The 16,290-nt window shown below is 36.0% G+C and overlaps 1 protein-coding gene and 1 long non-coding RNA gene across 4 annotated transcripts in view; one reads left to right on the top strand and one right to left on the bottom strand.

Annotated features, from left to right (window-relative positions):
- rgs12b (regulator of G protein signaling 12b) overlaps positions 1–16,290 on the top strand; it is a 41,277-nt gene that overhangs the window by 21,891 nt on the left and 3,096 nt on the right. For all 3 annotated transcript variants that reach the window (XR_014204588.1, XM_082164809.1, XM_082164810.1), the window contains exons 4-14: positions 5,787–5,808; positions 9,431–9,600; positions 10,037–10,129; positions 11,285–11,428; positions 12,524–12,703; positions 13,947–14,097; positions 14,281–14,375; positions 14,662–14,856; positions 15,290–15,363; positions 15,555–15,681; positions 16,169–16,265. Coding sequence is in view for 2 of the 3 variants with exons in the window: in XM_082164809.1 (XP_082020935.1) it covers positions 5,787–5,808; positions 9,431–9,600; positions 10,037–10,129; positions 11,285–11,428; positions 12,524–12,703; positions 13,947–14,097; positions 14,281–14,375; positions 14,662–14,856; positions 15,290–15,363; positions 15,555–15,681; positions 16,169–16,265 (1,348 nt within the window). In the remaining variant the exon portion in view is untranslated. The remainder of the gene's footprint in view (positions 1–5,786; positions 5,809–9,430; positions 9,601–10,036; positions 10,130–11,284; positions 11,429–12,523; positions 12,704–13,946; positions 14,098–14,280; positions 14,376–14,661; positions 14,857–15,289; positions 15,364–15,554; positions 15,682–16,168; positions 16,266–16,290) is intronic.
- Positions 5,734–9,424, bottom strand: LOC309495279. Its single transcript, XR_014204599.1, has 2 exons — positions 8,850–9,424; positions 5,734–8,813 (listed from the first exon to the last, which is right to left on the bottom strand). It is a non-coding gene; the product is annotated as an uncharacterized lncRNA (long non-coding RNA).

Consider the following 16,290-nt stretch of genomic DNA (forward strand, 5'->3'; position numbering starts at 1 on the left):
ACATATCAAACATGATACCAAATGCATGCGCTTTCTCACTCTCTCATCTCTCCGACAGCAAGTTGACACACAAACCCACCTCCCCTCACTCGTTTCATTTGCTACTGATGAATATTGTTGGTGTTACAGGGCATGGGATTTTGCATATTGCACATCATTTTACTCATTCCCGCAGATTTTATGCTCACACCTAAAGTGCGCGCACATAAAGTCGTGTCTCAGTACTAAATTGAGTTCTTTTTCGCTGCTTATTGCGCTTAAACAGTCAAATATACACACGATAATGTCAAAATGCCAGTCTTGGCGAGTATTCATGTAAACACAATCAGTTATGTTGAGAAAGAAAACACGTGTAACAGTATATCGGATCCGTGTGTCAGGTCTTAAAGTGACAGCAGCCCAATATACTTGCTGCCATATTATGAGATAATATTAAAAATATCTTTATGGCAGGTTTTCCCCATGGTATCGATGTCAAAATTGTGGCCAATGAAAATGGTGAGTGGCTATTAACTTTGGAAAACCACTAGCCACAGTGGCTGGTGAGCAAAAAAGTGAATGTCAAGCCCTGTAAATTTATGTATATACTGTACATATATGAAGAGTTCAGATGCAAAAACCTCTAAGTGACATCTGAAATTTTCTTCTAGAATTATAATTTTTTTCAAGCTTGTATATTTAAGTTCAGTAATTTCACTTAAATGACAATTAATAGGTTATTTTCATTGCCATTTAAGTGAAATTACGGAACTTAAATATACGAGCTTGATAAAAATTATCATTCTAGAAGAAAATTTCAGATGTCACTTAGAGTCTTTTGCATCTGAACTCTGTATATTTATATTTATATATATATATATATATATATATATATATATATATATATATATATATATATACATACAGTTGTGCTGCTTCATATTATTGTGGAAACCATGATATGACATTTTTTCATGATTATTAGATGAAGTTCAGATGTATAGAAAGTTCAAAAGAACTTCCTGAAAACCATGTTCCCAGTAACAGAACCATTGAATGGGCTGTGTGAAGTGTGTGACTGCAACTCCCTCCACCCTTTGTTGAATGTCCAGATTCATAGAATAGTATAGAAATACTGTGAAATAGCTTGCATGCAAATTCTGTTTCATAACAGGCCTCCCTTTGTGAGGTTATATGTATACAAACATCATGCCTTTGTGAGTGTGAACTAGCTATTCTTTCACACTCTGTCATAAAGTCGTCCATGTGTCAGCTGGTGCTTCACCCTTGCTAACATAGCATTGAGGTGTTGTATATGTGTTACCCACAGCCTTGTGTAAACAAACACACTTGGACATACAAGTGATGTTTGGTACATGCATATTTAGTTTGCACTTAAAACTCTCGAATCTCGTTCACGTTTGTGGATATTAATGTTAATGAGGTATATCAACTTCATTGTGAGCAAATGAGTTTTGAAAGCTAGTGATGTAAGTTATTTTTAGGTGACCTATCCCTATCCACCCTACAACTGACCAGACCTGTCGTAACACATAGAACATTCTTATCATTTTTGTGGGATGATGTTTACAATAGCATGCATGCTCAATAAACAACCTCTTCTTGCATTTTGTTGTTGAAGCATCACTGTCCACCAAGCTATCATAACCGATCTATGTTGATTCTGTCATATATATAGATGAGAGAGAGAGAGAGAGAGAGAGAGAGAGAGAGAGAGAGAGAGAGAGAGAGAGAGAGATCACAGGCCATCCAGCTGCATAGAGTTGAAAGTATATGTAAACCCTGAGGTATTTATGGATCTCTCCACAGCCTGTCACACCAGGGTCATCAGACTAAGAGAGATGCTGAGATGAAAGCAAGATGGGGCTGAACTTACGTGTTCTTGATGCTTTGATAACTCATCTGAAATAATTCATTTATTTTTCTGGGCTGTTAGACTGTAGTGTGAACAACTCCGTGCAGTGGTTCTCAACCGGTTTATTTTTATTTATTTTTTTGCCTCAGGACCCAGATGTTACATTGGACATCAAGTCCAAAAAGATTCAAAAATATCTTTAAATATTCAAAATATTAAAGTTGCCATGAAATAGAAATTCACCCTATTTACTTCTTAATTATGAACAATTCATATGTATGTTTATTGTATTAAATTGTATTTATTTTTATTTTTTTTACTAATTGTACACTGTTCCCCTGAGCAGCCTCATGTTCTTCCTGAATTTCTTAACGCCGTGACAATCTGTGCTTACGTCACATGGAAGTCATGGAAAAAAACTACACCTGCCCCAGGCTTGTGGTGATAAATAGATTTATAGATTTTATTCTGCTAAAAATATAGATATTGTTTTACATCAACCTCATTAACTGTGAACAATGAGCATCATCAGCCCTGTTAGCAGCTTCTGTGAGCCATGATCTTCTACGTTACATTCAGAAGGAAGAAAGAGATTTGGGGTAGAAAGAGTCAGGAATGTGAGGGGTGGAGAGGTTGAATTATGGGGGCTTGGAAAAGGCCACTTATATTTCAATATGTGGTTACAAGCAGCTCCACTGCCAAAAAATGAAGGGAACCCACTGGAATGAGAAGAGGAGGGAGGGAAACAGAAGGGGTTAGATGGTGCAGGATGAAGGGAGAACATAGGAGAGAAGAATATATCTAGGCAATATGCTTAGCACTTTGCTTTCTCTGGAATGTGTTCGTGACATTTCATCCGGACAGGTTCTGAAGAATTATCAATTCAACATTATCTTGATCTGCAGTAGCTGTCTTCCCATTGTTATACTTTAAGCCTGATTTTCCGGTTTCAGATGTTGTTTTCAAATAGTGTATTAGTACTTGGTTTTACCAGGTTAGTTATAAGAGCAGCTCTTTCCAAAAGTGACTCAATCTACACGGTGGTGGGAAACAGATCAATCCTGCATTAAACCTACTGTGTATAATTAGTTTTATCTCCTATCTCATTTCATTCAAGGTCACACTAAATAATTGTAGAGTTAAGAAAAATAATTTAACATTGGCTGCCCTGATCTTCTGTTAGTGGGGTTACTCCTAGTTAGCACCACTGACATGATTTTTAATCATTTTATTTATTTTATTATTTAAATTGCTATACAAATTTTGTATTTTGCAACAAATAGGCTTTTTATTTTTTTTTATTTTGGTTTCGTTTTAAATGCCTCACGCAGTCCTTTGACAACATACTAAAAATGAAAGCATAACTGAATGAGACATATAGGACCCCATTGTGTGAGAGTGACCATGTTTCTACTACACTAATGTAAATGAAGGATTTGTGATAAACTGTATACTAGTGTGAAAACAAATATTTAACACTGTTGTGTTTATATAGTAAAGATATCTAGCTTTCAGCAAGGCTCAGCAGTCAATGATTTACACCTCACAGTCATCCGTAATGTTAATATAGTTGATGTTAGACAGTGTAGAATGTGTCCCTGATGTCACTAGACCAATATAATGAAGTTACAGGCTGTGCTGATGTCATCTCCAACATGTTGACCAAGGACAGAGTCAGCTTTTGAGCCAAGTCTTCCACATTCTCCACATTTTCTAGGATTTTTTTTCTTCCAATTTGTAGTTTGAAAATCCCACTTATTTTCCAAATGCAGTAATAAATAACACCAGGGTCAATTATGGCTTAATTACAAGGTCGTGTTGGGAGAGGACATGTTGTAGTTCCAGCACGTTTGTTTGTATAGACCGTTCAATGGAAACTCCATCCCTCTTTCTGTTTATCCGTCCTGGTACCAGCTGCCTGACGTGGTTATTCACGACTGTTTCTGGATTGTACATGATCAGACTCCTCTTTTACTGTCCTTTAATCTCTTTTAATAACCATTTCTAGGCCTGTATATATGGAAACTAATTTCTTGTCGTAGGAATATGCATTTAGCTTGAGAAGACTTTGAGTGAGTAAACAATGCGTGATTCGGTTCTTTTGGAGATCAACTGCTATTTTATTTGAGGTGATTGACATGGTGATTTTAATAGTCATAATTCTTCTGAATTCCCTGCACATCCCTGTTTTTGTTTGTTTAGGCCCATTTTATACGAGTATTATTGGATCAATGTTGTTTGAATAAAATGTGAATTTGGAATATTTAGGGCTAGTTTTATAATGTTTTCAGCTCTTAACAGTATAGCACTTAGGGCTGGGAAAAAATTTATCGCGATTAATCGCATCCAAAATAAAAGTTTGTGTTTGCATATTATATGTGTGTGTACTGTGTATAATTATTTTGTATATATAAATACACACATATGCATGTATTTATTTTAGAAATATTTGCATGTATATACTGTATATACATTTATACATAATTTATATTATTTATAAATATAAATAATTTATATATAAATAAATAAAAATCTTAAATATATACATGCATATGTGTGTATTTATATATACAAAATAATTATACACAGTACACACACATATAATATGCAAACACAAACTTTTATTTTGGATGCGATTAATCGCGATTAATTTTTTCCCAGCCCTATCAGCCTTATTTGCATCCATTCATCATAATTCTGCAGATTTTTCTTTACCATTTTCACAGATGTAGAAAAACATTCACAAATTCAGTGTAATTCTTGCTACTTTTATTCTTTTATAGATTACTCTAGTTCATTACATGTTGTGCTGTGTGATCTTTAGTTTAATATATTTTATATAATAAAAAAAAATATTTATTTAAGTATATACACTACCATTCAAATGTTTGAGGTCATTATGATTTTTTTTATATTTAAGGCTCTTATGCTCACCAAGGCTGCATTTGTTTAATCAAATATACAGTACAAACAGTAATATTGTGAATGTTCAGCATCATTACTCCATTCTTCAGTGGCACATGATCCTTCAGAAATCATTCTAATTAGTGATTTGCTGTTTAAGAAACATTTCTTATTATCATCACAGTTGAAAACAGTTATGCTGGTTAATATTTTTGTGGAAACTCTGATACATTTTTGATGATTCTTTGATGATCTTTTGTAACATTCTAAATGTCTCAACTGTCCCTTTTAAAAAAATGTAATGCACCCTTGATGAATAAATTTTTTATTTTTTGTCAAAAAAACTATTTCACTGACCTAAAAATGTTGAACCGCTGTGTATACTAATAAAATAAAAAGGCCCAAATTGAAATCAAAGTATTTGCTCCCAGTTTTATTAGTATACTATTTGTAGATAAAGTGCTACTATTTAAGCACACCCTGGGTATTTCATCACTTACTGACCTTTGAGCCCACATTTAATGGAAATAACTCATTCAACACATCCACTTATTGCCTGAATGCCTCTGTTATGACAGTAACATGCATCATTTGACCTTGCAATAAATGGGTCATTATACTGTGAAAAAATCACTAATGCAATGCTTTATCGAAATATAGGTTTGATGCAATTAACCAAGAATCTGCTTTGACTATTTGTATAAAAATTCTATGACTCAATATTTGTAATAAAGAAAGTTTCAGTCTCTTGCTTAATCTCTTACTAAACCACTAAGTGACATGCCCAGGCAAATCAAACTGGGCCGTACTGATGTGTCACAGTGGGCGGGGTCTGGAATGTGCCTGATGCATCTCATTATCTCTGAATGAGTGAGGAGGTGTGTGTGTGAAAGACTGTAGCAGTAAAACAGGAAGAGCTGGTGTGTGTATCATGCCACCAGAGTACCCTGCTGTGTTGCAGACTTCAGTGTGTATTTGTGTTGGTGAAGAGAGTCACTCACACATGTCTTTCTGTGTTCTCTTGCAGTCTGCGGCTGTCTCCGATGGTGGTGAGTAATCAATGTTTCAATCTCAAATCACATCTGATCCTCTTGATCAATTGTCTGTTTTTCGGTATTCCATTTCATTCCACTTTTCTATCACAGTTTATTTTTAACTTCATAAGATCTGTCATATTTTCTAAACATCTAAACATCTTGGTCTCTTTGGGATCTAATTACTTTTACATTCTTCATATATCCATTACTTTCACCATCTTGTGCTTTTTTCCTAAACTACTCACATTTCCTCAATTACTCACAGCTCTTTTCTAATATCTCGTCTCAGGCTCGCTGTTATTTTCTATGCTGTGTTTTCAATGTTAATGTAGTTTGTATATGTAGATCTGAAACAGAGAGAGCTCTAACCAAATGAAGGAGAAAGCAAACACCATTTTGGCTGTCTTTTAGTCGCCTGATCCTCTTGATAAGATTGGTTCTCTGTTCCATCTGCCATCCATCCCCCCAATTTTTACCCTATGAGTGCTTGTTGGATGAATATAGACAAATCAAGGCAAAGTCTTTGTGCCATTTTATCTGTGTAAACAATGTAATTGAAGTTCTTTTGGCTATTTTTGAGATCAGTTGCCAAAAAATTTTGTGATCGGTTTTCCTTTCAGATCACCATAAATGAACAGTATAATGTGCCAAAGCAAATTCTAATGTTTCATTACGTGCCTCTTTAAAACTTCGGCCCAACTTCCTCTTTTTATACAAAGCCATTAATGAGGAACAGCATCAATGGTTGTACCATAAGTAGTGTGTTGTCTGTGATTCTTCATGCCAGACCGAGTTACTGTTTTGGCCTAAATCTCTGCATTTCAAATCCAACTGCACTAGGAGTGAACAAGCCCTAACTACCTCCCGAATCCCCCTTCGATGTCCCAATTAGCATGTGTGAATGTGCCAGGGTTTCTGTGAATGTTTGCTTAACGCTGCCAGTCAGAGCCATAGATCTTTCAACCTTATGCATAACAAAAGGCGCATAGGGACAAATGTATGAATGCAAAACTGTGAGGAATTTACTTCAGTGGGCTGTTACATTTACAATCCTGTAGTGTCGTTTTTAATGTCTGTGTTGTTGTCAAGTTGCCTTTCAAACACAACGACCGTGAGAGGATCTGAATTGAGATCAGCTTGTAGTTAACCAGGACAGGCAGGCTAGATCAGTGTTCAGATCCCGGGGCCAGATTTATCCCTTAGAAACTGCTCCAGGATCAATTATCAGCATAGCAGGATGTCGTAAATCTGCCTGTGAAAGCAAAGAGATAGTGAGTTAAGGGGAACCACTTCAAATGTCAGTAATACCCATCCATCTTGAGATCAAAGTGCAAATCTCAGCAACCTTTCATTTTCTTCATTTTTCTGCTGTCTTTAGACTTCTTGAGCTGTGTTCTTGTAGACGCCTCGGTGTGAGCTTTACAGTCTGGACCTCTCCTTGTGCAAGACTAGTTAGTGTACAGGAATCTGCATCTATAGGGGTCAATGACATGCTGCAGATTTTTTTTGGTCTTGATCTATTAATTTATTCAAAGAGCAATTCATAAATACAAATACCTGAATGAACCTCCTCTATGATAAACATGTTTTTAATATCTAAATTAAAATTCATTTTGGTATTTTTCTGGGAGAAGCATAAAGAATAAAAAATGCATAAAAATGTGAGGGTGATACATTTATATCATAATGAAAAAAATAATAATTCTTGAAAAGTAAAGTGTTAATTAGTTTGGCATAACCGTTTATTATTATTTTTAAGGGGAACAAACAAAACAAAAATCACTGCATATTAATATTCAAAAAACTTTTGTCCACCCCCAAAAAATCACGTGGTTTGGCCAACGATAAGGCAAAAATGCAACAACAAAAAAACAGAAACTTAAAATAGGAAATTATATCATAAGAAACCTCTGCGGTCTCTCATGACTGTGAAAAGGTTAGTAAAGTGTCTTATAATATCAAATAATTAAAAGGGTAGTTACGGTTGTAAAATGTCATGTGCTGTGACTCCTCAAAACCTAGCTATATTTTTAATACATTTATATTACATAATATATATTTAAATGTATGAATTAATAAATCATAATGAAAAATTAATTAAAAAAATTACCTTGAAAATATATATACATTTTAAAACTTTTTTGAGAATGAGTAAGGTGCATATTTAATTGTGGGCACTCTTATTTGTCATTGACCCCTTTTTACAAAAGGACCAATGGGCATTTGATGCAGTGCAGTCAGATGTAAACCCTCTCATCTGTTTGTGTGTGCACGTTTGTCTTCAGTTATGGTGCTACCGGTTGGCTCTGTTGGTTCAACATTAATATTGCAGGTTCCTGTTACCTCTACCTTCTAAGTTTCCCTCCTCTCTCTGCTTTCAATAATTTATCATCTACCCGTTCAGAGCTTTGTGCGCAGGCTACTATCTGTTTACCACTATACATGCATGTAGGCTTGTCACCGTGTCTGTGTTGTTTAGATAGTTCCTAGTTGCTGATAAAGTTAGCTTCCAGCGTGTGCATTAGCTCAATGGACAGTTTGATGGCTGTTCACCCTCTTCACCGTGGCCGTGTGTGTGTGTAATGTGGGGTGATGGATGTCAAAGCCAATTGGCGTCCAATTGGCATGAAATACCTGGTGAAGTGGCATCACACAGGCTCGTACCAGCTTTACCCAGGTAAGAGGTCGTGCTGATAGTGACCCATGGTCTGTTGAGGTTCTTTCAGAGGGAGTCCATCTGAAAATTAACCTTGGGATTTCTTCTGAGCGCTTGTTTTTTAGTGTAGGTTTTTATTATGAGCTGGGCTAAAGCAGTTTTTGTCTCGCTTAGTCAGTATGACTATATGACTATCAGTATGACTATTTTGTTGTTGTTGACTACGTTGCTAAATGCTTATTGATGTTCCTTTCAGTGTTTTTGAGGATTATTTAGGAAAGAGTTCCCTCAAGGCATTATTCCTCACCTTGTGCGTACAAGTAACAGTTCATAATGACATGGAATAAAGTCATATGGATGACTTTTATGCTACTTTTTGTTGTTTATACAGCATGACAACTCCTGTTCACTATGAACTGTTTGATTTTTCGAGTTCCACAGATAAAATGACAGCATATGAGTCTGGAACAACACGTGGGCGAGTAAATAAGGACTTTTCATTTTTAGCGAACTGTGCCTTTAAAGAAGAATGTGCTTTGTAACTTTAATCGATAGTATTTGATTACAAGAGCTCACCGACCACATCAGAATCACGCAGAAACTAAAAGGAGAGCATCTAATCTAACAGCAGGAGCAGAAGTGTCAGGTGATTTAAGAAATCAGGTTAAGGGCTGATGATATAATGTAATATCTCACATCTAGCTCTGACGTTTCTGTTGTTTATTTTCAAACGCAGGTCTATTTTAAGAGTATGGTCTTAATTTAGAACACCCTGATTTTTTTTTCAGGCAGTCCCGTTGGGCATTTCTGGGTTTTGAAGGATTATTTTGTATGAGTGTTATATGCAAAATGTGAAAAAAAATATAGAAATAATAATAAACTTTCATGTTATTATAAGCTTCTTCTTAACAAAAATTAGTGTGCCTCTGTGTTTGGTGTGAATAATATGTACATTGTTATCTCATTGTTTGTGCCTAGAGCTGAACAGTGTGGACCTGAAAGGCTGCGGCAGTGATAACAGTCTGAACAGCAATGCCAGCCTACCTAGCGTGCAATGCCATAGACGCCACACTGAACGGCGTGTTGCATCATGGGCTGTCTGCTTCGAGCGCCTGCTACAGGATCCTGTTGGTGTCCGATATTTCTCGGTACGACGAATCAGTCCATGTAATCCTTTTGCAAAGCAGCCGCACTGTGTTAAAGAATCCTATAGCAATATTGTCTGAGAATACAAGTTATGCTTTATGCATTTTAATTGAAAATGTGAAGTCCTCAGATACTTTTCTTATCAAATCTTGCATAGGTAGTAAAGTTTTTTTTAGCAAGGTTGCATGAGTAACTCATTGAATTCAAGGTTTCAAACAAAACCACAAGAAAGTATTTGGAAAGGATTTTCCTTATCTCTAAAACAAGTAATGCCTAGAGAATTTAATGTAGCCAGTGAGTGAGCAGATACTGAGACCGTTTTTTCGTAGTTGAAAGGTTTTTAATGAAAGACAAAACATGTAAAGAACCATTTTACACAAACAATTTTTTTGAATGTTTAATTATTTGATCTTATTTCTTTTTCTCTTCATCCTGCAGGAGTTTCTGAAGAAAGAGTTCAGTGAGGAGAATATTTTATTTTGGCAAGCGTGTGAATATTTCAGCCATGTACCTGAAACAGACAAGAAACAGGTATAAAGTCATCATATTTACAATATTTCTTTAACCTGGGTACTTGATCACAAAACATATGCTGTTAATTTTTTAATGCTGTTTATAAGATATTTTGGTAACGCTTTACAATAAGGTTTCATTAGTTAGCATTAGTCAACTACGTTAGTTAACATGAACTAAGAATGAACAATACTTCTACAACATTTATTAATCTTTGTTATTACAAGGCTCTGTGAAATACTTGAGTACTGAATACTAGGACCAGTATTTCTTCGTGGAAGTTTTGCATTTGGTGAGCTAATAAATATAAAAATTCAGTCAAATCAATATTTTGTGTACAGTTATTTAATTATGCCATCCAGTATCGTGGACTCGCTCTCTCTTGTTTCATACAAACACAGCTGTTGCCATTTTGTGACTATTGTTTTGTACACTGTTGGATTATAAGATACAAGCAGGTACGATTTTAAAACAGTTTCATCTGAAATCAATATCTCATCTCCATAATTATTTATGTGGCGAAATGCTGTGTAATGAGTGGTATGACTGTATACCGTATCTCTTAACGGTCCGTCTAGTTTGAACTTGCCACGCTAGCAACTGCTCTCTCCGCGGAAGCATTGTGTTTAAAGACCTTATAAAATATTTCAACTCAGATCAATATTTCGTGTCTAATTACTGTATTTACTTCTGTGGCAAGTAGACGTTTAATTAGCCGGACAATGTGCATCCATCCGGTTGTTATCTCAGAATAAACCCCCTTCAGGCTGATGCAAGACCCCTCCCTCATCACTTTGTCGGGGGTTTATTCTGAGATAACAACCGGCTGGATGTACATTATCCCTTACTTAATGTTAATTTCAACATTTACTAATACATTATTAAAATGAAAAGTTGAATTTGTTAACATGAGTTAATGCACTGTGAACTAACAACCAACAGCTGTATTTTTATTTACTTAACATTAACAAAGATAAATAAATACTGTAACAAATGTACTGCTCATGGTTAGTTCATGTTAACGAATGAAACCTTATTGTAAAGTGTTACCGATATTTTATGTCCATAGCAGTCCATTTAGGATACTAAATACACCCTTAATGTGGACAGGATGAAATAAAGGTTTGTTATTGGCTGTTTGATTGTGACCTTGTCATAACTTTTGGCCTCCAGCTGTCCCAGAGGGCTAGAGAGATCTACAACAGCTTCCTGTCGAGTAAGGCCACCACACCCGTCAACATTGATAGTCAGGCTCAGCTGGCTGACGACATACTCAACGCACCAAGGCCAGACATGTTTAAAGAGCAACAGATACAGGTGAGACAGGAAGTGTTCAAATTGGGATATTTACTGAAAACCTGGGGGTGTAACATGAGTAAAAAGCATGATAAAAGTATTAACAGAGCTTACAAATTTCCCAGTGCACTGCACATCATAAAGTTCATATCAGGCTGTGTGGGTGTCAGGTCCACCCTGAAGATTTTGAAATTGTGGAAAATCTCTTTACATGCCTTGACCTGTTTTGTTTTTTAACGCGTGTCTACTTGATATCTTTCTCAGACCAATTCATGTAGAATAATCAGCAAATGATTTAAGTTACTGTTCATGACACATGACAGCATAAAAAAAAAATTCCCAGAAGTATACAACAATTGCTTTTTAAAATGACTGTGTTCCCTCCGCTGCATGTCTGTAAGGCTTTACCATCGCATCCCCATCTTTGAGGGCTGCAGGCAAGATGTCTAATAATAAAGTATTTTCGGCACTGTGATGTCATAAGAACATGAATGTAGCATCCTGTACACTCCAATCCCATGATAACCGTTAGGAAACCTTCGGGCGACCTTTGTGCAGAATGTGTTCTTATAAAGTGTCTTTGAAGGCAAAGAATCACGTAGCAGCATTTAGAGGCTCCTGTCTGGCTGTCACCTCTTTATCCAAGATCTCTGTAATTCACAGATTCACAGAAACATTATATTGGCCACATTTTACAATGTCAGATACTGTAGCTGTTCAGGATTCTTTGATGAGTAGTTTAAAAGAACAGCATTTATTTAAATCTTTGTACCACTGTATTTGCATTTTTTACTGTCACTTTTGATCAATTCACTGCATCTTTGCTAAATAAAAAAATGTATTAAAAAAATACTACTGACCTCAAACTTTGAATGGAAGTGTATGTTATCCCAGCTGAGAAGACCCACATTGCTGGTCATCAGCATTTGTTTTTGTTAAGGATGCCGGTCCCAGCATGATATGCTTGTGCCCCCACCAGTTTACTTAAGCAGCTTAACCAGTGAGACTAGAAAAAATATGCTAGTTGACAAACGTAAAAAATATGGCTATGCTGGACCAATATGGATTTTCAGCATGCTGATTTTACAGTGCCACTCTTCTTTTTTTACTCAATAGATCTTCAACTTGATGAAGTTTGACAGTTACACACGCTTCCTAAAGTCCTACCTGTATCAAGAATGTATGCTTGCAGAGGTGGAGGGGCGTCCTCTTCCAGACCCCTACCAGGTCCCCAGTAGCCCCACATCTAAACATAGCACAAGCTCTGACCGCTCTAACCTCTCTACACCTAAAAAGGTAACACACACACACACACGTCTGGTTCGCTATCTTTTTGGGGACTCTCCGTAGACGTAATGGTTTTTATACTTTACAAACTGTATATTCTATCCCTTTTCACTAACCCTGCCCCTAAACCTACCCATCACAGATTTTCAGAAAAACTCATTCTGTTTGATTAATAAGCTTGTTTCCTCATGGGGACCTTAATTTTTGTCCCCACAGTGACACGGGTCCCACACACACATACACACACACACTCGGTGATGTTTATTTTGTCTCACACCCTTCATTAGAAAGATGATGGTCTGTTTGCAGTTGACACATTGACTTCCTTTTAACATAATCACAAAATCAAACAATCTGTGAAGCACATCAAATAACGATACCTCCAATTATCTCCCAGTGGAAGGTTTAGTTATGCTTTCAGTAGTTTATGTACATTCATATGTGATTATGTATGAACATTTATGAATCATGGATTCAACAATACATAATGTAATAATGTTTGTAGATGTTATTTATGAAATTTATCAGGAAGATTAAGCAAATGCTTCACATCATTTGGCTTAAATGTCTTTCTTGAACTGTCCTTAAAAGTTATTTGGGAATGGCTTCACACTCATGAGAATTATCTTGTTGTTTTTCAGGTGTGAGATTAAAGCTATTGTTAGCATTCTGTTCTTGTTTGCTTAGTCAAGTATTAGTATAGTTATCATTGAAGCTTTCGAAGAAGAGAGAATCGTCTCATTTATCATCCCACCATGCCTTCCAGTCAGATCTAATTTTAGACAGTAAATTCCTGACCTATATCTTATCAATAGCATATCAGTGTTTCATGTAACATTAGATTTTTTTGTAACATTTTACAATATGGTCTCATTTGTTAGCATTAGATAATGTATTAATAACATGAACTAATAATTTTGAGCAATACATTTTTATAGTATTTATTAATCTTTGTTAATGTTAGTTAATACAAATTCAGTCGTTTATTGTTAGTTCATGTTAGCTCAGTGCATTAACTAATGTTAACAAACACAACTTTTGATTTTAATAAAGTATTAGTAAATGTTGAAATTAACAGTAACTAAGATTAATAAATGCTGTAGAAGTATTGTTCATTCTTAGTTCATGTTAACTAAACTAAACTAATGAAACCTTATTGTAAAGTGTTAGAAAATTTTTCTCTGACCACCAGAGAGAATTTTTGTAACACCTTTATTTTTGAGTATGGAAAATAATTGACCTTTTTTTGAAGGTGCAGGATGACAAGAAAAGTAAATCGGGAAGGTCACTGAATGAAGACAGCAGAGATGAACATAGCGATAAAAAGAAAAGCATTTTCTTCTCTTGGTCCAGAAATAGAAGTTTCGGAAAAGGATCTAAGAAGAAGGACCTTGGAGACTACAGTAAGTGGAGGACATCAGTGACCTTTATTTAGTTTCATTACATTTACAGTGCAATTACGATGCTCATAAACTTTTGCATTTATTTATGTTCTTCTCATCTCCTTGAATTTTTCCTCCAGTTTCTCCAATTCCCCTGCATTTTCCAGGTTGTCATTTATGAATGTTATTTGTCTTTCACTACAGGCTTTACAGGAAGTAACGGACGGAGAGAATCACAGGGCTCTTTGTCATCTGGTGCGAGTTTGGAACTTGCTACCTCTGGTTCTGGAAAAAACGAGGTGGGTCAAACGCATTTGACTCGAGCTGATGTTGGTCTGTCTATGATTATTAGTATTTTGTTAAAATGACCAAATATATATATTTTTTGCATTAAAACAACCCAATCAGTTCATAATAATGATGTTATTATTAAATAACATGATTATATTATGTAGTTTTCTTGTATATTTATTTCTTTTAAGAATATATCCTCCAAATCTTTTCTCCAATTTAATATTATTATTATTATTTATTTATTTTCATTTATTTGCATTGTTCATTCATTTGTGTTCCTCTGTCTGACAGGGTGAGGTGTCACGTAACTCCATGTCGTTGTCCGAGCGTACGGTGCGTCACTGTAACATTAACCTTCCGGATGGCTCATGCTGCTCAGTACCCATCAGGCCGGGCGTCTCCATCAGAGAGGTGCTCTTAGGCTTGTGCGAGAAGCTCAGTATTAATCTGGCTGCTGTGGATCTGTTCCTAGTGGGAGGGGAAAAGGTAACATGCATATTAAACTGTAGTTCAGCTAACCAATGCAGGGTGCTAATGGTGTTTTGTGGTAAAACTATTCTATAATGATCAATAATTAGGGTACCTTCAGTTTTGCTTTTGATTTTGTCTTGTCTACCTTTAAAGGTAACAAGGTGGTTTCAATATGTGTGTTTTTGTGCTGAGTGCTGCATTTATGTGTGTGTGTGTGTGTGTGTGTGTGTGTGTGTGTGTGTGTGTGTGTGTGTGTGTGTGTGTGTGTGTGTGTGTGTGTGTGTGTGTGTGTGTGTGTGTGTGTGTGTGTGTGTGTGTGTGTGTGTGTGTGTGTGTGTGTGTGCATGTGTGTGTGTGTGTGTGTGTGTGTGTGCATGTGTGTGCATCTGCATCATTTGATACTGCAATGCTGTAATAGACTATAATAGCATGTATTGTCCTTGTAAAGCCTTTAGTGTTGGACCAGGACTGCATGACACTGTGCTCCAGAGATCTGCGGCTGGAGAAACGTACGCTATTCCGGTACACACCCGTTTATCTGTTTTTATCTCTGTCTGTCCATTCATTCATTCCTTCATCTATATATTTTTTTATCTGTCTTTATGTATTCATTTCTTTTTTTACATTTCATTCATTATCTAACATTCATCAGGATTCAGTTTATTAAAGTTTATTTTCCTTAACTTCTCTCTCTCTCCATCTCTCCCTCACAGATTGGATCTGGTGCCTATAAATCGTTCTGTTGGGCTGAAAGCGAAACCTACTAAGCCGGTTACAGAAGTGCTGAGACCGGTGGTGGCCAAATATGGCCTGAACTTAGGAGACCTGGTGGCCAGGATAGTGAGTTAAACATTTGCTTATTGTTTACATGAGGAAAATATAGTTTAATGGATGTATCCTTCGTTATTATATGGGCATGTATCAATATTGTGCAAAAAACAATTTATTCATGGGAATAATTGTTCCTGGCAGAGCCCTTCTTATAAAGTAACTTTTTTTTTTTTACACAAGCTGCTCAATGATTAGTTTTTGGAACTTTTAACAGAATACATTCAGAGCTGAACTGGTTTATCATAGCATTGTGCACAGAATTCTCATAAAAAACATGATGATGATTTGTTTGTGAGTTAAGAATCATGTTGGGTTATCAGGTTACACAGTAGTGTGCAAATTTTGTTTCCATCATGTTGCTATTTGGAGAATGAAATTAGTGGACTAGAGTGCGAGATGGAGGAAATTGGACTAATGCATCATAACATGTGAAATGTGTTTTGTGATTTTATGAAATGGATATTAATTAAATATGTTGGTCTTCTTGTGTGGGCAGAGTGGAGAGAAAGAGCCACTTGATCTTGGGCTTCCTATATCTAATCTAGATGGACTGAGGGTGGTTCTGGAATTGGGAGACCACGTTCAAGGAAAAGGCAAGATGCTCACACACATATAGGA

This window comes from Leuciscus leuciscus (genome assembly GCF_965113295.1).
Source record: "Leuciscus leuciscus genome assembly, chromosome: 3".
Classification (NCBI taxonomy): Eukaryota; Metazoa; Chordata; class Actinopteri; order Cypriniformes; family Leuciscidae; genus Leuciscus; species Leuciscus leuciscus.